A 24,507-nucleotide genomic window follows, 5' to 3' on the forward strand; every position below is an offset into this window, starting at 1 on the left:
ATTTATTTCCTGTCAAGAAATCTCCCAGCAAAACCAGCTGAAGAAGCTCAGAAACACAGACAACAGTACGAAGAAATGGTGGTTCAGGCCAAAAAACGAGGTAATAGGATTCACATGTGTGATTATATAAGGCAGCACAAGATTTTGTGTTTTTCTGGGCATTTTCTTTTTAACTTTGGAGTCGTAGAACCTGAACTTTACTGAACGCTTTAATTCTTTGAAATTTATAATTTTTGATCAGAAATGCATGTTTCTATCCATTCCTGGTATCTTTATTCAAGAAAATAACATTTTCAACTTACATGAGAAAAGAGATTGTATAGGATAAAAATATTAGAGAAAGCTTCAGCCAGTAATGACATGCAAATTTCTTTCCCTGTCTGTGCTGTTTTCTTTATTTACAAGATGTGATTAGATTTGATAAAATCCCTCCAACACCTAAAAAACTGTTTTTCTAGGATATTTAAAAAGTATATGTAATAAAATGTGATATATATGCACAATGGAGTATTATTCAGCCTTAAAAAGGAAGGAAATTCTGACACATGCTGCGACATGGATGAATCTTTAAGGTACTATCCTAAGTGAAATAAGCCAGTCACAAAAGGGCAAATACTATATGATTCCACTTAGGTGATGTCTCTAGAGTAGTCAAATTCACAGAGACAGAAAGTAGAATGGTGGTTGGTAGATTCTGGGGGGAAAGATGGATGGGAAGTTAGTGTTTAGTGGGTACAAAGTTTCAGTTTGGGGAAATTGAGAAAGTTCTGGTGATGGGTGGTGGTGATGGCTGCACAACACTGTGAATGTACTTAATGACACTGAATTGTACACTTAAAGTGGTTAAAATGGTAAATTTTACATATGTTTTATCACAGTAAAACAGTATATATAAACTAAATACATGGCATTTCTCAGAGTTGCTATTGTTACATTAAGAGTAATGCCTAAGCTGTTAGAAATCAGCATGGAGTTTACATTGGGAAGAGGATGGGGCAGGGAGCACAAGAGGGTTTCTGGTGTCCAAGTAACTTATGTTGTTTTGATGGTAGTTTCATGGATTTTCTATTTTCTGTTAATTTAATTATATTCTTATTCGTACACTTTTGTGTATGCATGTTATAACGAAAAATCTTATTAAAGGTGGATTATGCCTGAGCATTCTAAAGTCAATAGAGTATAAAGTAAGCCTTGAAAGCTGAAGCTTGCTCTACTTCAGTGTCGTTTTTCTAGTGTTTTTGCAGCATGACTGTTTAAGAAAAATCATCTAGCTTGAAAATGGGGGTTATCAGTTAATAGATTTTGTTTTTTCCTTTTTAATTGTGATTTTTAGAGCTGAAAGAAGCCCAGCGGAGGAAAAAGCAGCTGGAAGAAAGATGCAGAGTAGAGGAAAGCATTGGAAATGCTGTTCTTACTTGGAATAATGAGATTTTACCTAACTGGGAAACAATGTAAGATATGACAGAGTGGGTACTGCTGAACTGCAGGTCATTTCTTTCTAGAATCTGTTGGTTGCAGCAGTATCATTGTAGCCGATAGCAAGACCTTTGATGTAGTAACTTTAAGTTGCAGAGTCTTCCATCACCTCTTCCTTGGTTCAGCCCTTGCTGTCCCTTTCCTGGGTATACTTTCCTGGATACTTTCATATTCTCATCTACTGAGCCGTCTTTCTAAAGCACCAGTGTGTGTTACTTCCCCACTTAAAATTCCAGCAACTTCCTATGACTCTCAGTATGAAATCTGAATCCTTAGCTTAGCAAGGAGGACCCTTTGTGAGAAGCCCTACCTTTCCTCTGCAGCCTCACCCTTCATCTCTCCTCCAAGTGGACAGAGCCCTCTCCCTAGGGAGCTGCCAAGAGGTGGTGCTGCTTTTAAGCCTCAGGGCCTTTGCATGTCCATTCCTGGTGCTCTTGCCCTGCACCTCCTTATCAACCTAACTCCCTCCTATGTGTTCTTTAAAGCTCAGTCTTCCTCACGGAAGACTTTGCTGCCCCCACCCTGGCTGGGAGTGCCTGTGGCAGACTTCTCTGGGTATACCGCAGCTGTCTGCTCAAGCTTGTCTTTATCTCTTTGAGGATGGAGGCCAGGTCTTCTTTGGTGATGACCCACAGTATCAGTGGAGTGTGTGCCCCGCAGAGTCTGGCAGCTGCTGTCATCTTTACATCTGAGGGACAGCTGTTGTTTCTTCCTCCGTGTTCAGAATGGGTAGGGGCAAGTGTATGGGCAGCAGTCCCAGGGCTGTGCACAGAGGCACATAAGGAGCTTGGATGCCAGTTTCCCTGTGCTCTTGCCCTGCATGTCAGAATGTTGGAGACTCACTTACGACACTCACCAGGGTGTCACTCACACTTCAGGGGTCATATTGCTTGTTGAGGGTCTCCACGAGGATAATATGTTCAGAGCCTGCTTTCTTAGGCAGTGTCCTCAAAAGGCTTGCTACTGCCAGGAAACACTTAACAGTTTTTCTTAAATGGGACCCAGTAACAGGAATAGAGGTTCTCAGACCCCTTGTTGCTCCCTGAGAGGCAGCAGAGCCCACCCCTGGCCCATCCTACACTGTCCTGTGTTAGGTGTGATCTGAATGCACATATACATGCAACAGCTGCCACTGAATGCACATGGACTCTACCAGGCGCTGTGCTGGATGCTTTGTACTTTATCCCGCTTAGTCCTCACAACAGCCCTTGGCTGGTAGGTCTCATCCTCTTGATTTTAGAGAGGATGGTACAGGTTCAGGGAGGAAAAGTAATTTGCTCCACATTGCTGATATCTGCAGCCTCAAAGCCTGTGCTCCCCCACTGTGCTGTGTTCAGGAGCACCTTGAGAGTCTGCGGAACCTTTGCATTGTGCAGTCTTTTGGCAGTGTGTGTTCATTGTGACCAGCAGACCTGAACGACTTTGTGTAGTCCCGAATGTTCTGAGTCAGCAGAGTTCTTCTCCACAATTAGAGTTTGGCAGCTCGAACCTCAGTGCTCCGCCTGTGTAGTAGTGTGGTGGCTGTCTGCTGTCTCTCTGGACTCGCCTCATGGGGCCCTTGAGGTCTGCCTTCTACCCCCAGCTCTACAGCAGTGCTGTCTGGCCCTCCTCGCCCATGTGCAGCTATGTGCAGTTTCTGTAGGAGGCTGGGTTATTTCTTTTTTCTATGTTTTCTGCTCAGAAACTCCTTCTCATCCTTCATGTGCTTAAATTGCTACTGCTTACTCAGAACTTGGCTCCAGAATAGTGCCCTGGGCCTGCTGGCTTATGGTGCTCCCTACTGTGCTCCCTGCCGTGCTGTATCCTTCAATACCTGTCACGATAGTCGCCCAGTGAATGGGGATTGTTGATCTGATCTTTACAGAGCTGTGAACTCTTAGCTCCCTGAGGGCAGGGGCTGTGCCTTATATAACTGTCCATCCCTAGCTCCTGGTGGTTTGGGGCTAGGTAGACAACTATTTCTTTGTGGAGAACAAACTCATAAACTCATGCTTCCGTTTTTGTCCAGGTGGTGCTCTAGAAAAGTTCGAGATTTGTGGTGGCAGGGAATCCCTCCAAGTGTGAGAGGCAAAGTCTGGAGTTTAGCCATTGGCAACGAGTTAAATATCACCCACGGTGAGTGGTTTGCATGATCCTAGCTTTGGGGAATCCACTCCCTGTGTCCTTTGGCTTCTTCTGTTCCCTCTGCCCTTAACAGTGGCAACCAGTGCCATGAAGCTGTGTCTTTTAAGAGCCCAGGTGACTGTCCTCCAGGAGACGGGGCAGCTGGGAGGCCTGGGTTTAGTCATAGGTGTTTCAGTTACCTGATAGTTCAGAGCAAAACCCTGGATAGTGGGTACCAGCTCATCAGTGTGAGGTACCGTAGGATCACTTACCAAAGTCCTGTAGAGGTTAGCCTTGTGATGTAAAAATGAGTGGAGGCAGGTGACTCTTTCTGTGGAATTATTTATTGTACAAGGGTACCTGTTGTTTTTTTGTGGGGTTGTTTTCAGGCAGCCTTAGCAGGGACAACTTACTGTGCTAGACTGAGGTCCTTGGGGCTCTAGTAGCTTAAGTCTGGGGGCGTTGTGTGAGAACATGCGCTCACCATTCGCATGCCGTCAGCATCTCCTCCACCAGACTGGATTCACTTCCAGCGTGTCCCAAGCACTCTGTAGAGCCCTGTGCAGCCATAGTGAAATTGGTGCCAGGAGCTCACAGACTTAAGTGCTTAATAAATGGTAGCCATTCCTTCTTGTTTTTGTATCCCTGCCTGCACTTGAAGCTGAGGGAGGATAGGGACACCTTCCTGTTCTTCTGTAAGGTACCCAATACTGGCTGGTGGAGTTGATGGTGCAGTTTTTACTCTGGTGAAGGCCTTTGAGTTTAAAGCAGATTGATTTGTATCTTCTTTCTCTTAGTTGGGATTTCTGTTACTATTTTTATCTTGAGGAACGTCAGCTGGTTGGTTGGATGGTTACTGGCTTCTGTGTAGCAGGGTACTAAAGAGGGAACATGGGAGCAGTGAACTCCCTCCAAAGCTCCTCTTTTGGCTAAATCCATACCTGCAGAAATTTGGTTTAATATCTTTACATGAGAAGGTGTATAACATTTAACTTGTGGAAATAGCTTTTTAAAAGCATCCTTAGAATTTGAGGTTTGGAGAAATTGCTGAGCATCTGTTTCAGTCCATGTTCTTGAAAATTTCTAAACTCTATCAATAACCCTGTCCCTGCAAACTGAATGTAATGCACAATACTTTGTGTGTGTGTGTTTTACATTTTTGGTTCTCACTGATGACTGGGTTGCTTTTATTTTAAAACCTTCCATGGACCCTATCATAGTAGATTGTGCTAAATAGCTAATTAATCAATTATATGTCTTAAATGTCTGTCTAATCCCTGATATTGGCTTGTTTTGTTTAAACTGTGTCTGTCTTGTATGATTAGCTGGTTAATGTCAGTGGCCCCCAGTAGAACTAGTGTTCAGGAGGCTGGGGCTTCATCTGCTGTGCTCTCTGCTCTGTCCCTGTGCCCAGCTCAAGTCTCAGCACATGTCAGGTCCTCAAGAAATACTTGTTGGGTGAGTGAATGCCACCTTATTGGGTCCTACTTAATCTCAATTTTACCGCATCACCAAGCTGGTGTAAGAACACAAATGATCTTGGATTCCAGTTGTTGAGTACCAGGCATCATGTTAGGTTCTTTACTTACATGCCTTATTTAATATAGGCAGTGACCTTGACCTCATTTTCCTCTCGAGAACGTTTAGCATCCTGGGAAGGCTGGAGACTGTGCCCCCGGCCTCATGGCTAGTGTGTGTGGGGCCAGGATTATGATTTTAGCCATAGCTGATTCTGAAGCCCATGTTTTGACTTGGGAAGCCACAGAGTTTTGTTCTTTTTGTGGTTGTATAATTGGAAACTTACTGAAAGTCAAGTCAACCTAACAGTACTATTAAAACTTCATTCTTGAGGCCTAAGTCACTCTTGTACTTTGAAATTGGGGCAGGGTGTCTGGGAAGAAGTAGTAGTAGCTGTTCTAGCTCCCACCCCAACCCCAAAATACATACCAATAGAGCCAAGGGGGAGAGTTTTGAAACTCTGACACTTGGACCCATTTTACCCTTAGGCTACTGACATCTGTGCCCTAACTGTCAAATACCTGATGTGGGACGTGGTTCCCTCATGGTCATGGCCACACAGTGGTTTTCACCCATCTCCTGCCAAAATGACCAAAGCTTGGTCTGCCTCCTGGAGGCTAAGAGCAGCCAAAGGCCCCACTGGGTGCTTTAGCCACCAGCTCAGAGCACTGCCAGAGTAGTCCTGGCAGCACTTGCACTGAGTTGCTGCCTTGTGGACAATGGTGCTGTGAAATTGTACTTCATAACTGCACCTCCTCCTGCCATGGCAGACCACCATAGATTGTAAGTTGGATCCCTCACAAGGCTAGAACAAGGGCATTAATCTAGATTTTATTTGTTGGGTTATAATTATGTTACTAGAATTTGAGTTACATGTTGATAAAATAGTGTCACTCTCTAGAAGGCAGGTGTGCTCTGCTTTATTTTCCAAAAGTAATGATGGAAAAATTAGAGTGATGAAAGTTCTTTGGGTGGCTGCAGTTAAAGTCTCTGATTGACTAGTGATTATTAGTGGTCTGAGACGTCTGGGAGCTGGGAAGCATCGAGGCCAGAGGAACAGGAGGTGGCTAGGACTGGGCTGGGTAGAGGAAACAGGGCTCTGAGAAAGAGCTCTGTGGGGTTAGTCTTCATTATTGTCCATTGAAGAAGAATAGGACATGGATATACTCATGGAGGTCTGTGTAAACTAGTAAATTTCGTGAGCATGAGTTGTTACTTAACTATTACCAAACTACCCAAAGAGAAGAACTATCGAAAAAATAAGTTCTAAATATGGAGGTTATTTTGTGACTGTTGTGATGCTTCTCTGCCAGCAAGAGCCCTTATTCTCTGAGGCCTCTGGCCGTTCCTGGGATCTGCTCCCACCCCTGCTTCACTGCAGGCAGCAAGAATAGGAGGCCTGTGCCAGGTGGGGAGCACTTCCATCATGTCCTTACTTGGACCAGATGGTTTTCTGCTTCTCTCTGCCTTCCTCCCTCCATCCATCAGTCAGGTATTTATTGGTTGCATTGTTCTCTGTCAAACCCAGCGTGGTTTGTTCTGGATGCAGAGGTGAATGAGAGACTTTCATAGTCTTACCTTCAAGGAGCTCACAGTCTGGTAGAGGCAGTGTACAAATCACAAATCAAAATAAGATGGTTTTGTGGGTGGGTTATGTAACAGAGGTAAATACCGGGCATGGTGGTATTATGTGTATTCTTTCTTTGTATATGGCTGTGTCTTTAAACAATGAAAATACTTTTCAGGCAAAGTTGGGGGGAATTGTTTAAGTAGCTTTTTAGTGTGCAATTAAGCCTACTGTAGTTGAACTTAAATATTTGAAGGAGATAGTAGTGTGTGAAAAATACATATGCATGTAAGACTTACCCAGATGCTTTTTTTTCCCAGAGCTCTTTGACATCTGTCTTGCCCGAGCCAAGGAGAGGTGGCGGTCCCTTAGCACAGGAGGTTCTGAAGTGGAGAGTGAAGGTATAGACCATTCTGAAACCAGCGTGCTGCTTTGGTCAATTATCTATGGCATTCTTTATTACGTAACAAAGTTTACTTCACTGCAATAGTGGTTGATGTGGATTTCTAAAAGCTTCATGGGAAACAGGGTTTTTGAAGCAAAAATTAAAGGAAAAAAAGCTTTTTTAAGAAACAGAACATACCAGTTCCTGCGAGCTATTTGTGTCTTAACATGCTAGAGGGCTGGTGGTAACCAATATCGTTTCCTTAAAAGCTTTTCACGTGATTTACAGTAGCCCAGTGCCTGGGATTAGTTGAGTATTGGCTCCTAGAGGGGGGACTACTTCCAAAGAGGCAAGAACACTGATATTTGCTAGATTATGCTTTTAGAATTTCCCATAACACACAAGAACGATTACTTCTTTTGGTTAAGAAGTATGTTTTTTATTGATCTTTTTTTATAGTCTATGTGGTATTAGAATTTAAAAATATATAAAACAAGTTATTTATGAATATTTGTTAGAAATGTTACGTGAGTATAATACTGCTCCTAAATATACTAAGTTTATACCAGTGATGTTTGAGATCAAATAATGATTTTTTGGTGTTTTCTTTTTAATGTGTAGAGTTCATTTGTGTATATTTCCTTGCTTATCCTTATTTTCCACTGATTATGTTGATGAAGGTAACATCAAATTAGATTTTGATTTCAGACTCTAGAAAATATCTGATAATGATCTAGCATTAGCTGGTGCCATAGGAATTTTTGTTCTCTAATAAGAAACTCTATAAACTATTCTATACTCTGAAGGTGGACTCTGTTTGAGTCAAGATGTAATTAGGTCAGTGTACTTCGGAGAACTTCTTTCCTTGTTTCATTCTTATAAAACTTTAAAGCCTTGTAATTATCCCACATTCATGCCACTGAGGAGTGTAGTGACTTTTGATATCTTCTGACAGATGCTGGGTTTTCAGCAGCAGACAGAGAAGCCAGTCTGGAACTTATTAAACTGGACATTTCTAGAACGTTTCCTAATCTTTGCATTTTCCAGCAAGTAAGTAGTGGTGATTTGTTGCTTTCAAGTATGTTTCATCTAAAATTCATAGATGTCAAGCTGCATATATTTGTAATCAAGTTTGAAAAGTTCTTAGGTTTTTTTAGAGACTGAGGGTGGGGGTAGGCTGGGTCTTACTGTTAATAATTTAGATTCTTTCAAATAAGTGTATCTTATCCTTTCCAATGAATATTTAATATGACCATACTTTTTCTTTTAAAGATGTTCTTGTCCTTTCAGGATGCATGCCTTGCAGCCTCTGTAGGTCTAGCACAGGAAGGGCCCTGTGGGTGGCCTCATCTGGCAGGTGCTCTTCTGTTTTCAGCACTGTATGTAGCAGCAACACCCGCTCAGCAGGACCAGCAAGGTGTGATTGGCTTCAGCTCCAATGAGTCCAGTGCAGTGAGCCTGGGGGAGAAAGGGAAATCCTTGGCAGCATTGGTGTAGCCAGGGAGGGTGGCCGAGGAGAGGTGGTGGGGTTTCTGAGCACGTGAGTCAGGAGAATAGTGACACCACTGGGAACAGCAGCCAGCTGTGGGAGATAGGACACGCTCCTTGGATGGCAGTAAGAGCGGAGTGGTGCCTCTCCATGGGCATTTGAACATAGGACAGGGCTGCCAGCAGCAGGTTGTGGAGTTCTGAGTAGAGCTGTTTGAAGACCTTGTATTCTTTGAGCCTGTAGACGTTTATCTGGGGGTCTTGTTTGACCCCTCCCTTATCCAATCTATAATGGGTTGTTTTGGAAGGTCCACCTTCCAGCAGAATATCTCTGCATCTGTCCCTTCTCCAGTCTTACTGCCTTTATTTAGTTCAAATTCTCATCTTCATGGTTCACTGGCCTCCTGTGCTCCTTCCATTCACCTCATTGCCTCCAGAACAGTCTTGAAATTTCCAGTCTGACACTGTCATGCCCAGGTTTCTAGCATCATGCCTTGCATGCAGTAGGTAACCAGTAAAGGATAGTGGAATAAATTAGAACAAATCAGTTAAGTGGCCACCAGAATGAGCAGGCCTGGAGTTGTAGAGGCTAGATGGGCTTAGCAGGACTGTGGTTGTGTCCAGGCACTCTGAAATCACAGGGCAGGCACTGCTCCTTCTCCTGGTGGTGCAGGGATGGGGTGGGGTGGTGGAGGATGGACAGTCAGGGGAGGAGGTCAGGGAGGGGAGCCACAGAGGAAGGAAGTGGCTCTCAGGCTATGCTTGGACTAGGTTTGAATGGCAGTATAACCAGAGAACAGGAAGGGCATTGAAGGCAGAAGTTGGACTAGAAAGGAAGCATCAAACAGCTGATTTTTCAGGGAATCCCCAGTTCCTTTTGGAAGAGAGAACCTTGCTAAAGGAATGAACAGAAAAGACACTATTCAATTCCATGAACCCTACTTTACAAATGGTTACTCTGTTCTGAGGTGGAGACCAGCTGGAGTGGGAGGGATGGAAATGAGTAAGATTGTTTCCTGCTCTGGAGGAGGGAGAGTGCTAAGGGCAGAGCTCTGAGACACACTTGCCCTCTAGTTGAGAAGGGTAGTCAGAGAACCAGGATGGGGTCCAGGCATCTGAGGGAGTAGGCATTTTAGAGCTGGCAGCATTGAAGCTGGGTACCACAAGTGCTTTGGGAAGGGAGGACTGAGAAGAGGCTTTGGCTTCCAGGATCAGGGAGTTTTTGCAGTGTCAGAATAACTCTACAAAGCAGAGAGCACAAGAGCCTGAGTGTTGAGGGTCCAGAAGCGTAGGGCATAGTGTTCTGCCAGCTTGTTACAGTATCTTAGGTCTGTAGGCCCATCCGTCCCTTGCCCTTTTCCTCTCTGCTCCAGTTGGCTCCCTGTGCCTGCTGGAGTCACCTTTGGTTCTGCTGCTATGACGTGGATCACCTCAGGGCAGAGTGAGGACCCCAGTGATGCCTGGTGGGATGTTCTTATTCTCTTACTTCCTTCATTTTCTAAATCCGGGTAGAAACATTCTTATTTGGGTCTTCAGAAATCTTTGCAAAAGAGGAAAGGGAGAGAATCTACAAAGCTACAAAAAGTTTGGTCTTGGTGTCTGGTTCGTAACACCGTGAGCACTGCCCTGGCTTTGTGGCAGGCAGTAGACTTTCTGGGCTGCCTGTTTTCCAGAACCCTTCCTCTCCCACTGGGCAGATTTCAGATGTTCTGCTGTTCTATTTTCACCCTGAGTCCCAGGTCCTTCTGTACCCTGCACCCACAGTTCAGGTACCTCCTCACTGGGCTCTGGAGGAGGGCCCAGAAAAAGCTGCTTTTTAGAAAGGAGTTTTACCTATGATTTCAAAAGATTTGGGTTTGAATCCCAGACTGCCTTCTTACTAGCTTTAGGGCCTTGGGAAAATCACTTAATCTCTTTGAACCATAGTTTCTTCATCTATAATATGAGGGTGATCATACCAGCCTAAGAGGGCTGTTGACAGTACTTGGCATGTATCAGTGCTAGTTATTAAATATCTTTGAACATAATTTGAAATTAAATCCAACCAAAGTTGAATAGTCATTTCATGCCAGGCAGCCACAGAAGTGCGAGTGAGTGTGATGACAGAGCGGCTGTGGCATCCAAGGAAGCTTGTGTTCCTGACCTTTTAATCCAGTGTAGGATCTCTCAGCCCTGGTAGAAAGTAGCTTAGTAAGCTTTTTACTTAGCAGTGATTGTGCTAAAAAGAAAAGGAAAATTCTGGCAGGAGTGACCTGAAGAAAGGGGAGCAAATAGAACTCAGATAACAGCCGGAGCAGGGTTTCCTAAAACGCTTTTTGAAGTGTTAGTTGTATGCAGTGCTCTTGAGGTGTCTGTGGTCAGAGGAGTTCAAGGGTCCCTATGATTATGGACCTTGAGTGCTTCTCGAGTAGTCACAGAGCCCCGAGAGTGTGCTAAAGCCCCGCAGAAGGCCAAGCCTAGCTTTTCCAATAGCTAGAACCACAGAATATTTCTCATGGAACATCTCTTATGGACTCAGCTTCAGAAACGTTGACTTTGAGAATCACTGAATTATTGTCTGGGTGCAGAAAGATGTGCAGGAGGAGGAGCGTGAGCTCTAGGCTCTAGGCTAGAGGTCTCTTTAGATGGGGTTGGGGACAGATGGGCAGAGAGCTTACCTTTTCTTTCTCTCTGAGTTCCCCGGTATGTTTCTCCCTCAATCTGGATCTCATAAATGGGTAATATTTAAAAAAAGGGGCAGTGGGAGAGGCAAGTGTGCGGAAACAGATGGCCAAAACAAGTTAAGGGCACTTAAAATAAGGAACTACCATCTCCTAGCACCAAGTGAGAAGGAAGGACATGATGATAATGGTAGAAAATCTTTTAAGTTGAAAATATTTGGCTTTAAGAAAAGTTTAGTGTCATACTCTTATTTTTCTCATTTAGCCTAGGACTGGATAAAACTCTCTTACAGTCACACTAGTCCTTAGGTTGGCATTTGGTACCACCACAGATCCCCACCCTCTACCCTCTTATCCCTGGATGTTGGTTTTTTTGGCCCTCTTTTTGCTATTTTTTTTTTTTCTTTTGTCCCGCTGTGGTTTGGAAATGTCTCTCCATTTTGTTACCTTTTTAAATATGTCAGAATATGATGGTCTGGGCCATGGCATTCTTTTGTCAGCTAGCTGTGGTCACCTGTGGAATGACTTCCCAGTCATTTACCATGAGTGATTTTTATTCCCTGTGTTAACTGGTAGATACCTGGTAGACATGGACAGTAAGTTTAACGTGGACTCAGCCAGTCCTTTTGTAGTGTCATCTGACACACTAACATCAGTGTGAGGCATCTCTGCGATTTCTCCTGTGCTTAATTAGAAAAAAAAATTTCAACACTTAAAAAATTTTTGGACACAGTTACAGGAGCAAATGGAAATCTTGGAGGGATGGGAGAGTTGGGAGAATGTTTGAAATAAAATGGTAGTTACTAGAACTTAAGACTTAGAATGTATTTCCTACACCTGCCATTCAGAACAACACAGAAGAAACAGAATGAAAGGCAAGGGAAGGGAGACAGAAAGCACAGTCAGGATGATGGGCACAGCTGGGAGACAGTCTGAATGACAGCAAGCAGCCCCCTGCTTTGAAGGACCCCGGGTACCTGGCTCACCTATTGAACTTTGAAGGAGCACACAGCTATACAGCAGGAGCCAAGTTAAGGGTATTTTTCTAGGGTGATACTCATACGTGACCACCAGCTTTTTTCAAAGCAGTTTCATATGAGCTATAGACTTTTTAAACTGAGAATTGGTAGGTAGTTTATTAAATTTGGTAATTAGTTTATTAAATTATGTAGTATATATAAAGCTGCTGGCATAATGCTTGGCAAATAGTTCCTCCTCTGAAAATAGCAGGTGTGACTGTGGCAGCAGCAGCATCACATGTTATTCTGAACACTAACAATACTTATGCATGTGTTGTTTTTGGTGTGTTGATCCTTTTAGGGTGGTCCGTATCATGACATGTTGCACAGTATTTTGGGCGCTTATACTTGTTACCGACCGGATGTGGGTTATGTAAGTGAAGTTTCTCAGCATTTTTACTGTTATTATCTAAAAAGAAAGTCAAATACTGTCCAGCACATTTTAGCTATAAATGTTAAATACCTTAGTTTTTAAATTAAGGAGTATGAAAAGTCTCGTGGCAAATGAATTGACTCAGTTTCCTCATAAAGAAATTGAGATACATGGCTGCTCTGTGGCATTAATCACATTTTAAATAGATGCATGTGATTTTTTTTCCAGCGTTAAATCAAAAAAGCCTTAACCATTTTAAAAGCAATAACCAGTTTTAAAAAGGTATTGCAGATATTCTGCAGCTTAGCAGTTGTGTGTATGTGCATGCATGGTTTTAAATTAAGCACGTTCAGTTAGATATACACGTTTATAGCACCAGGACACCATACATACTAAAGGGCAATATTTCAAATACAAAACACCTAGGAAGCTGGTTTATGGTTTTCCATTTGGGCAAGGTGGGGTGGGGACTGAGGGAGAGCAGACTAGGTGGCTGGTGTGGCAGAGTGGTGGTTCTGAGCAAGGGTAGTAGATAGGGGAGGGGGGTGGCTTTGTAGACCCTTCTAGCATGAGGGCCTTTTGGTTTCTCTTCAATAAAATGAATGAGACTGGGAAGGACGAGTAGGGAGAGAGGAGAGAGTCTGAAGAGAAATGGGTTAAAAGGTACAAACATACAGTACCATAGAAGGAATCAATTCAGTGTTTGATAGTAGAATAGAGTAACTATACTTAACAAAATGTATTGTACTCAGGTGATGGACACTCTAAATACCCTGACTTGATCTCAGTGCATTACATACATGTAACACAATTTCACATGTACCTCATAAAGTTGTACAAATAAAAAAAAATAATAAAATGAACAAGCTGCTCTTCTGACCTTGGTGTTAGTTTAACACACCTTTTTCTCCTTCCTCAGGTTCAGGGCATGTCGTTTATAGCGGCAGTATTGATCTTGAACTTAGATACTGCAGATGCCTTTATTGCTTTTTCTAATCTTTTGAATAAACCCTGTCAAATGGCGTTTTTCCGAGTGGATCATGGCCTTGTGAGTATTCTGTGTGTACGTACTCTGGGTATTGCCTTTACACATCAAGAGTTGCCTAATCATTTATAGTCTTTTCAGTGGTAAAAATAATGCATTTTCCCTCTAGGAAGAGATGTTTAGAATAAGTAGCACTATAAGGTAGAGGATTATTTCGACTTTGAATTGAACTTAAATTTTAAAACATACGGTCAGTAGCCATGTGTTTTTCTTAGTATGAATTTCTTAGTACATTCGTTCGGAAAGACAGTACCTGTATTTCTGAAAATGTATTCTTTAAATAAGGGAGATGGGGTGGCTCTTGCATAAACATACACATTTATGTCAAAGGAAAAGCTCAGTAGCAGTGTCCACATTTAGGTCTGCCAAAGAGAACATCTTATAATTGTGTTGCTACTTATTGTCACACTGGGGCCCTGTTTCATGAAGTGTGCTTATACACAGGAGAAAGGAGACATGTTTAAGACCATGCTCCTTTATTTAAAAAAAAAAAAAAATTAGCTGGGCATGATGGCACATGCTTGTAGTCCCAGCTACTTGGGAGGCTGAGGCAGAAGGATTGCTTAAGCCCAGGAGTTTGAGGTTGCTGTGAGCTAGGCTGACGCCACAGCACTCTAGCCCAGTATCTCCAAAAAAAAAAAAGCTGTTTGTTTAGTGTACTCCCATGGCTGGCTCTTTACCACACTGAATAAATGGAAGGAGTTGGTGGTAGTTGCCCTGGGGAGTGGGCCCAGCACACCTGTATGGCCCAGATGAGGAAATGAGGCTTAGAGTGAAGGGATTTGTTCAAAGCTTACATCTAGGAAGACTGAGATTTGAATGCATTCTGGTCACCGATTTAACAAACCCATCAGTTTTTTCTCCTCCCACATGAAGGTTCAGAAGAGAAACCCATCAGCTTTCAAATTAGCACTGTCTTGATTTGCTGGTAATTTGCTGACAATTATCACTAGTACTTTAAGATCAATACAAATATAATAGTTTAGATTGGCTAGGAAATATTTATTCCTTAATATCTTAAAGATTCTTGAGTATTTCTTGCTCAGGTAGTGCATACATTTTTTAAAAAGTATTTAGAAACTTGCTAAACTGGTGGCTATTGGGGTGGTATAAATTGACAGAGTCCTTTTGTAAGACAATTTGACATTAAGTCTCAGTAGCTGTAAATAGCATTGGCATGCAATTCTGCTTATAAGAACCAATTCTAAGAAAGTCATAAACATGGACATCAGGCTCAAAGATACTCATTACATAATTATTTATAATTGTAAATATGAAAACAGTTTAAAATGAGGTTAAGGAGAATGCAGACTGGTAAATTAAAATCTGGTGATATATCTAATGCAATAGTTATGTTTGCAGAGAACTGTAATGTGGGAAAGTGTTTAAGATAAAATGTTAATTTTTTCAAGAATATGTAAAATAAAACATACACTATAATGACTATCATATTTAACAATAAAAGGAAATATACCACGAAATTAGTAGTGTTTATTGATGGATGGTTGATGGATTAGTAGTGTTTTTGTATTCCCTAAGTTTTCTACAATGAGCATTTATAGGTATTACTTTCATAATCAGGTGAAAACTTATATTTCCAAGAAAAATAATCGTCAGAAATTGAAAAAAATCTCTAGGAAAGATTTTTACCCTTGAGATAACTCATTGTTACTAATATATGTACTGGCCTTCCATTGCTTATGATATTAATTCCTAGATATAAGTTTAATTTTATCTTATATATAATAAAATGATTTTTATCTAAATTTGTAAGTTTGAAGGTAACACCCCAGCTTTCCATTTGGAAACATATGATAAAAACTGTGCTTAGGAATTTTAGCTTATTTTTTAAGGAAAAACCATAGAACCATAATGCTGAGTAGGGTTTCTCACCAGCAACACTGTTGACATTTGGGCTGGATAACTCTTTGTTGCAGGGGCTGTCCTGTGCATTAGAGGATGGTTAGCAGCTAATGCCAGTAGTCCACACCCCACCACCTCCAGTTGTGACAATCAGATGTATCTCCAGACATTGGCAAATGTTCCCTAGGAGGCGAAATCACCCCCATTGAGAGCCACTGGTTTACGGTGTAATCCTTTCATTAAGACCAGCAAACAAAATCAGAGTTGTGATCTGCCCACGTGCATCCAGCTAGCAGGTGGTGGGACAGAACTGGGCCACCTTTCAGATATATGTTGCTCCCAATCCAGTTGGAGTTCTTTCTCTTTCAGTGCTGCTCCCATGCTTTGTACATTTTGTTTTCTTGCAAAACCTGCAAAAAGTTGAAAAGCAAGTTTCTGTAAAATACAGACTGTGACTTCTTCCCTTTCCTTTAGTGTTTTCTCCCTAACTGTATTCAAAAGTCTGCATTTTTAAGCTAGAGCAATGTTGCCCTTGCCTTGGATATTAGCAGTATATTCCCTCTAGAAGTGCTAGGGGTAGAGAGTGGGGCATGCTTGCTTTTTCGGATAATTTTAGAGTTTGTACATTCCTGGTTCCTAGAAAAGAGGACGCCTGTGAGGCTCAGTGTTGGCAGGGGGACAGCACAGATGCAGGTCCCAGCTTCACCATGTGCTCAGGCTGTGCCTTCACTTGGCAGGTGACACAACTGTTCAGGGTTTCAGTTTTCTTATCTATAAATTGAAGAAATAATAACATGTAGCTAGTGATGTCACTGTAAAGATTAGAAATGGTGCTTGTTTACAATTTGCCTATATAGTGCCTACAATGAGTTGCCATTCAATGTGTTAGCAATTACATGGGAAGATAATTATTAGATTCTAAAGGTATAAATATCTGAATATTTTTGTAGATCGAAAACTTGTGTTGATAATTAGTTTATTAGTGTATTTCATATTATCTTCCTAGATGTTGACTTATTTTGCTGCATTTGAGGTATTCTTTGAAGAAAATTTGCCGAAATTATTTGCTCATTTCAAGAAGAACAACTTAACTCCAGACATCTACCTAATTGATTGGTAAGACTGAATCTTTCCTGCGTTTTCAGAGTGTTTTCTCAGCCCCTACCCCATTTTCCACTGTCCCCACTGTCAGCTGCTTTTAGGGGTGAGCTGAGCCCACTGTCCTGCTTTCCAGCCTTCCCTGACTGCCCTGCTCTTGAGCTTCCCTTTTGTTTTCTGAACTCATATTTATTACCATCTGTGACTGGTCTTTCTGAATTCCCTCCAGGGGAGAAATGGCGTCTTGGAACTATTTGTTTCCAGAGTGCTATTTGGAGGTATCCCTAAGCACCAGGTCTGTGTAGGTGATCTGCTAGGCACTGGAGGTGGGGTGGCAAGGCCCAGTGCATGCCTGTTGAGCTCCTGGCTCGTGGCAGAGGCATGTGTCTGTGGGCACTGTCGAACGTGTGGTGAGTGCTTCCCAGTCCATTAGGTGGTGTTGGGGCCCAAAGTAAAGAGAAAGAAGGTTGGAAGGCCAGGTTATGATGGATCTTAGACACTAAGCCATGGAGCTTGGGCAGGATTACAGAGGCCAGAGGGGATAGTGGGAGGCTTTTGCTTGGGTCAGATCCAGCTGCCAGTTTTAAGTTACTTGGGAGGCAGGAGACCCTGAGGTAGAGAGAGAAATTAGGGAAAAACCAAAGTGGGTGGAGAGTAGGTCCCAGTGGACATTTTGTGGATATGCAAGAAAATCATGGTCCACTCCTGAGTGCAGGCTGGTGAAGGGTTTGCTGGTGCCACCAGCTGAGATCAGAAACACAGAGGGAGCAGATTTGGCAAAGGTGGTTAATGGATTTGACTTTGGACATGGTAATATTGAGGTGCCTGTGGGACATTTAAGTAGAGCCATCCTGAGACGTACAGGTAAGAGGATCCAGAGAGTTCTGTGCTGGAGCAGTTGACCAGACAAGTCTTTGTATTGAGGTAGATGTGGTCGCCAAGGAGGGGGTGTGGTTGTTACCCCAGAGAACACATGTTTGAGGGCCAGGTGAGAGGGCTGTGAGACTGTGACAATGGGAGCAGCCTCCCAGATCACATGGTAGGAAGAGCATGCCTCAGGACTACAGAAGCCCCAGCCCAAACCTGGCTTCCTGCTATTGTCTTGTGTCTCTGATGAGGGCCGTGAAACCTCTCTGTGCCCCAGTTTCCTCATCTGGAGATCACGATGATTAACCTTGCAGGGTGCTGTAAGGTGACCGCCCAGCACCACCTCGGACTCACAGAAGGGACTCTGCAGAAGGAGAGAAGATGTTACTTGACCAGAAGGGCCTGTTTAGGCTTTGACATTAACTCATATAGTAAATTTAGGACTAACTGGGCTGGTTGTCTGGTTTGATTTTTTTTTTTTTTTTCCACTCTCTTTCTTCAGGGTGAAAAGGCCTTCTTAGGAGATAAAATTCAAGTATAAATTTGAAATGAGGATCCCTTAGATAAAGCAGACTTGTCTGTACTCTTGGAAACAAGCCTATAGGATTCTTGGTGTTTGTTTCTTCTATCTTAAACCCCGAGACTGTTCTAACTCCACTGATATTTTCCCATGAATGATGAGGGTTTGGAAGTTGAAGCTGGTAGCTGATGTCACTGGGGATCGTGACCATCGGGCCAGGAATTGGATGGGGGGGCTGCCTATCTGGCTGTGCTGGGTAGAGTGTTTAGGCCCCTCTTTAAAGATCACCTTTAGTCAGCAGATGATGTTTTTTTCAAACGCCTACATAGGCTGCCCCAGTGTTCATTTAACTGTGAACCCTGACCCCTTGGATTCCCTAGGCTGGAGCTCATGACACTGGAGGAGGTTGTCAGGAAGGGAGAGGATCTGGACAGAGATAGAGCCTTCAGCTTCTCCCTTATCTATTTTAGGGTTTGCAAGTTAGATTTTTAGGATTTTAGGCTAAAAGTCAATAGTGTCTTTCAAATATTTTTCACCCTGACTTGCAAGGACATACATTTTATGTGTGACCCAGTATGTGGCTGTGTGTGCAGAAACTTAATTTGTGTATGTGCCAGGAACAAAAGTTTCATGAGGCAGTACCTAACCCTGACTATGTGTGATGCATTCTAAAGTATTATTTTAGTCTGTTCTCTTTATTCAAAACAATACTGATGATAATCTACTCTTGTTGCCTTCACAGTGCCCTGGTCATTGGTGGGGTTGTACCTGGCAGTGTGAAAAGCATGGGCCTGGATGGTCACAATCCACATGGGGCAAAGGTGAAGGGCACCTGCATTTATTGACTACTCACATGTACTCTTGGAGCAACCCCTTCAGGTGCATTGTAGCACCTCTAGATGAGAAAACTGAGGCTCAGTGAGGCAGTGACTTGCCCAGGGTCATGTGGCTTAGCTGAGTGGCAGAGCTGGTGTTCAGACTCACATCTGCCTGGCTCTAGAGCTGTGTGCTTTCCCACAAAGTCCTTTCTGAGGGATTTTGTCATAATGCAGCAGAACTCAGGAGCTGGGTCGCCATAGCTCAAGTTCCAGAGCCCGCATCGACATGGTAAGGCCCCTGGGGAGTGTAGAACTTGAGTCAGAGTTGTCTGTAATGAAAGGTGAGGCAGAATATGGGTAGCTCAACGAAAAGGAAGTACCAAGGAATTTACCTATCAAGACCTTTCATCTATGATGTGGTTGGTGCTCGGGGTCTTGTGAATGCTGCCCACGGTGCTGTGATGAGGCCTCTCAGGTGGTGGCTTATTCCTGGGGAAATGCTGACTGCTCTCCAGAATAAGGACCAGCAGCACAGGACTAGGCATATATAGGAAGTCTTTAGTAAATATTTAAGTTGAACTAAGCACAAGAAAACCACAGTTTATTCTTTTAGTCAGCATTTATGGGTGGTCTATCCTGATCCAGGCAATTTGTTGGGTGCTAACATCTAGGTGAAAGCTCAGGTCAGAAGCAGGGTAGGCAGTGGGGAGGAAGCAAAGGGAAAGAACAAACTCTACCTATGACCTACCCTAGAAACTGCCGTTTAAGAAACACTCACCACTTTGGTCTTCACAGTATCCAGAAGCAGGTGTACCTGTTTCTGAGCACAAAGGAAGTCACTGAGACTCACTTACCCAGTATCACACCCATAGTGAGTAGTCCAGGGCAATCTGAATCCAGAGCCTTTGCTTGCTCTGCTATATCACACCACCTTCCCAAAAGCCACATCCCACACTCTTAACAGCTGGGCCTGCCTCTGAATTGCATATGCATTGTGGATCTGCTCTGTGCCCGTGGAGTGAAACATACTGAATCCCTGGGCTCGAATAACTGCTTGAGCAGAGAAGTCTTTTTCTACTCCACATCACAGGGTTGAGGGGCCTGTGTGGTTTGGCCGCTGAGTGTCCTTGGGGAGCTGTCTGGGTGCTCAAATAAGATAGCTACAGTTTGGGTGAGAAAAATCCCCTTTGCTACTATGCTGTCTGCTTACTAGAGCCTGCTTCCCTCCACCCCTGCTCCAGCCACACTCTGAGGATGTCATCTGTTTCCTGCTGCTGCTGTAACAAAGCTTTGCAAATTATCTCTGTGTCCTCAGTGCTGGGCTCCATGCTTTGCTAAGTGTCCCAGGTCAAGAAATGGATCTGTTCCTGTGGGTCACCCTCCTAGGTTTAAGGTTGGGTGCTTGGCCCTCCCCAGCATGGACTCTGTGTTGTCTAACCTAGTGGCTCACAAAGGTTTGCAGTTGAGAATTAGTACTTGCCGATACTGCCTTCCTGGGGAGGGATCGTATTTAGTTGTGGTTTGCCACTCTTTCTTATGTAAACATGCGGGTCAGAACAAGGGCTCATCAGCCGTCTTCATCTTCTACAGTGTTCCGACTGGCAAGGATCCACATTTTATGGGAGGACTGACACGAGGTCATTTAACTTTTCAAAATATTTCCTGTTGCTATCTAATGGCAGAATTATTTGGAGGCATGAATGGGTTTAGTAATAAATAATCTTGAATTAATAAAAGAATCAAGCCACATATTCCATATCACGATTAATGTTTCTTGATGTGATGTTTACTGATACTTGGAGATCCTACCATTACATTGAACCTCTACCTTAAAGGAAAGGTTCAACATGAAGTGACTGTAGGAATATTTCAGTTTCCATCGCAACTTGCGTTCTAGCTCTTAACTTCTGGGTTATAAGTTTTCTCAAGATTAGGAGCAGGAAGTATCTTGCTGAGCTCACAAGTGCCCAGAAGCATGTCTGGCATACAAACGCTGGGGCCTTGGTGGCCTTGGTGAACATGTGGAGGAAGGGAGTAGCATTCCGTACTTGGATGCAGCCTGTGGCCATCAATGCATGCTGGGCTAGCCAGAGATGGAGCCTACATTCTAATAAAGGGTTCAGTTATTTACCTTGTGTCTGCTGGCCTCTGCCAAGTGCTAGAGACTAGAACACTGCTGGGCTTGGGTTAGAAAGTACTCTGGGGGCACAGAGGTGGCTATACATGTCTGAGTGCTTTCAGGATCAAGATTGTTGTTCTGTTTTATTTTATCTTTTTTTAAGAGACAGGGTCTTGCTCTGTCACCCAGGCTAAAGTGCAGTGCCACAGTCATAGCTCACTGCAGCCTTGAACTCCTGGGGGCAAGTGATTCTCCTGCCTCAGCCTCCTGAGTAGCTGGGACTACAGGTGTGTGCCACCATGCCTGGCTGATTTTTAAAATTTTTTGTAGAGATGGGGTCTTGCTATGTTGCCCAGGCTAGTCTTGAACTCCTGGCTTCAAGCAGTCCTTCTGCTTTGGCCTCCCAAAGTGCTGGGATTATAGGGGTGAGCCACCATACCTGGCCAATTAAGTTTGAACCGAGTCTTAAATAACCACCTCAAACTTTTAATGAATGCAATTCTGTGTTGGGAGTTTAATGTTTTATTTAAGCCTCACAAAATCTGATGAGAGCTAAGTAGTAACCCCATTCTTATCTGGTACTCTGTTCTAACTGTATGAGTTTTTTAGGAACACAGGGAACACATCATAGTTGGGAGTGGAGGGCCAAGGGCTACTTTACAAGCCAACTATGGGGCAAAGACTTGTTCTTAGGAACGAATCAGGATGGGAAAATGGGGACAGCTGGAAATTGGTCGTGTCAGGCCTTGAAGGTCCAAGTCTCTGGTTGTGGCTTCTCGATGGATGAGACTGATAGGTGACTTTGACCCTTTTACTTTAAGCTAAAGTGTGCTTTTCCACAGCCTCCCTTTATTTGCAGTTTCCTCGTTTGTAGAATGGAAATGACGTTTGTAACCTCCTCTTGGGGTTGTAGTAAGGATTAAATTGGAAAATCCAATTTTCCATATCAAAGCATATAATGGTAATTTCAGGTAATTTCAGGTAATTTCAACTAACTTGCAAAGTAATGTATTTCTATGTTGCTAAACTAATGAAATGGCTATTGACTTAAGAAGACATCAAGTCTAAGTTGTGTGCTTTTATCTGTTTCCCTCCTAATGTGTGTGAGAGGAAAGGGGCAGTTTTTCCCTGTAAAGCCTTCACAACTTCCAGAAACCATTCTTACCTAGCAAGGTCTATTAACTGCTTGTCTGAGTTTGCAGGAAAGCAAGAGAGCTCCACGGGGGAAGGAGGAGGGGAGCTCAGGGTCACTTCCTGAGCTGGCTATAGAGGCAAAGGCTAGTTCTCAGGAACCAGTCGTGAGGGAGGAAGATGGTGTCCACAGAACAGAACTGACCTCTACCTTGGTCTATTACCTAGGGCCCCAGGCTGCATCCCCGTCACAACCGCAGGCTGATCTCCCTGCTGTGGGCTTGTCTTGACACACTGCTCCCCTCAGGCACTCCACTGGTTTCGCGGTTCACTCAGAATAAAACCTAAAGACCTCACAGGGCCTGAAAGGCCCTGCTTTGCCCTGGGCCTGGCACTCCCTTGGGCATCTTTATTCATTCTCCCTTTGCTATTTTTTGCCCCAGCCGCTGGCCACCTTGCTGCTCCTTAAATGTGCCGGCTCCTCTGTCTAGATGCCTTCCAGACACAATCTGCTGGCTTGCTGCTTCCTCTTCAGGGGCTTACAGAAGTGTCACTTTTCAGCGATGTGCTCTTCTTGACCACACTGTCTGCAAGCGTGTGTGTGTGTGTGTGTGTGTGTGTGTGTGTGTGTGTGTGTGTGCGCGCGCGCGCGCGCGCGCGCTCACTGCATGCACACACCCCTCCTGGCATTCCCCATTCTCTATGTGTATTTGTCCCCTCCATGCCCAAGGACGGGAAATATTGTCTGTTTTGTTTGATGCTCTGTGTCCTCATCACCAAACAACAGTGCCTACCATTCGGCAGGTCTCAGAGTATTTATGATGAATGGGCTGACCTGCTTAGAATCAGCAGGGCTCAGGGCTCAGCCAGTTATCTCATGGAGAGACAGTGGTACCTGGTGGGGGGACTGAGCAGGTGGGCATCATGGCCATTGTGTAACCACATTCTGGATCATTCAGATGGCAGCTTAATTTTATAAAGTTCAGCACCTGTCTAAAGTAGTTTTTGGAGACCCACATATAAATCTGAATTCAAGAATATGTTAAATTTGAAGAAAAGTTTACTTTGTATGGGTTTAGGGGAGGCAAAGAATATTATGTTGTAGAAATCTCCCCTCTTCTTTGCCTAATTAGCTACTCTGTTTTTCCTGTCCATTTTTTCTTAAGACTCTGTTTTTAAGGTGTAAGAGCTTGAGTTCCGTGTGTGAACTGGCACACAAGAGGTCACAGTGCAGATTAGGTCAGTTCTTTTTAAATTTTTAATTTTTTTCATTTTTAGAGACAGGGTCTTTCTTGCTCTGTTGCCCAGGCTGTAGTGCAATGGTGCAGTCATAGCTCACTGCAGTCTCAAACTTCTGGGCTTAAGCAATCCTTCTGCCTCAGCCTCCTGAGTAGCTAGTACTACAGGTGTGCACCACAATGTCTGGCTAATTTTTAAATTTTTTACAGAAATGGGGTCTTGCTATATTGCCCAGGCTGGTCTCAAACTTCTGGCCTCAAGCAATCCTCCCACCTTGACCTTCCAAAATGCTGGGATTATAGGTGTGAGCTACCTCACCTGTCCCTTTTTCATTTCTTAAATAATGTTAATAAGTGTGTTTTGGGTACAGTTGAGAATATTTTCCACATTGAGGACAGAAACTAAGGATCTCTTTGATCTTTCTTTAACTATATTTTCTAGACTGAGTGGTGAAATGGTTTTCTGTTTTTGAGATAGTAAGAAGCTCAAGCTGGAGGCTTATTGATATGACTTCTAAAAAGAAAATTTCCTACCAAGGCCGTGGCAGTGTGTTGCCTTATAGTATGTAGAGCATAGGCAGACATTGGAGTCAGGGTGAAAGTCTGGCTCTATTGCTTACTGGTGGCGAGACCTGGGTCTGCTTGGTGTATATTCCGGGGCTCGGCTCCCTCTCCCAGCTGGCTCAGACTGCCAGAGAGGCTTTTGGAGTCCTAGCATAGAGCACAGCATGCAGCAGGCCTCCACTTTTATTGTTTTTATGATGTAAAGGTTTTTTTGTGGCATCTGTCTCTTTATTCTGTCATCTGAGTTGAATGAAGTCTAAATTGTTGTGCTTTCCTTGAATCTCTTAGAGTATTGAGGTACTGAGGAGGGATAACCTGGAATGTGACTGGTCTTAACTAGCAGCTGCGTTGAATGCATGTCCTTAACTGTGCAGTGTTCCTCTGGGTCCTGGAGGAAAGGCTGCTTCTAGGGCAGAGTGCCCTACCAGGGGAGAGTTCAGAATAAACTGCATTCTGGGGTTTACTACAGACAGAAGGCCCACGCCCCTGAGACTTGTGAGCAGATTTACTAGTATGGAGTAATTTTTCTGGTGGGATCTATTGTAGGAAAGTCAGAGTCAAGCTGTGGAAGGTTGAATGGCATTACCTCCTGCCCAAGTCAGCCCCTCAGGCTGAGTCCTGCACCTCAGGTGCTTCATAGGCCCAGTGTTGTCTC

At 43.6% G+C, this 24,507-nt stretch overlaps 1 protein-coding gene across 4 annotated transcripts in view; it reads left to right on the forward strand.

Moving 5' to 3' along the window:
• The window catches only part of TBC1D14 (TBC1 domain family member 14), a 126,317-nt gene that overhangs the window by 86,718 nt on the left and 15,092 nt on the right, over positions 1–24,507 (forward strand). For all 4 annotated transcript variants that reach the window (XM_045529074.1, XM_045529073.1, XM_045529075.1 and 1 more), the window contains 8 exons: positions 18–100; positions 1,334–1,451; positions 3,485–3,591; positions 6,985–7,065; positions 8,005–8,099; positions 12,518–12,589; positions 13,509–13,637; positions 16,504–16,613. In XM_045529074.1, the coding sequence (XP_045385030.1) occupies positions 18–100; positions 1,334–1,451; positions 3,485–3,591; positions 6,985–7,065; positions 8,005–8,099; positions 12,518–12,589; positions 13,509–13,637; positions 16,504–16,613 (795 nt within the window). The remainder of the gene's footprint in view (positions 1–17; positions 101–1,333; positions 1,452–3,484; positions 3,592–6,984; positions 7,066–8,004; positions 8,100–12,517; positions 12,590–13,508; positions 13,638–16,503; positions 16,614–24,507) is intronic.

Source organism: Lemur catta, chromosome 17 (assembly GCF_020740605.2).
Source record: "Lemur catta isolate mLemCat1 chromosome 17, mLemCat1.pri, whole genome shotgun sequence".
In the NCBI taxonomy this organism is placed as follows: domain Eukaryota; kingdom Metazoa; phylum Chordata; class Mammalia; order Primates; family Lemuridae; genus Lemur; species Lemur catta.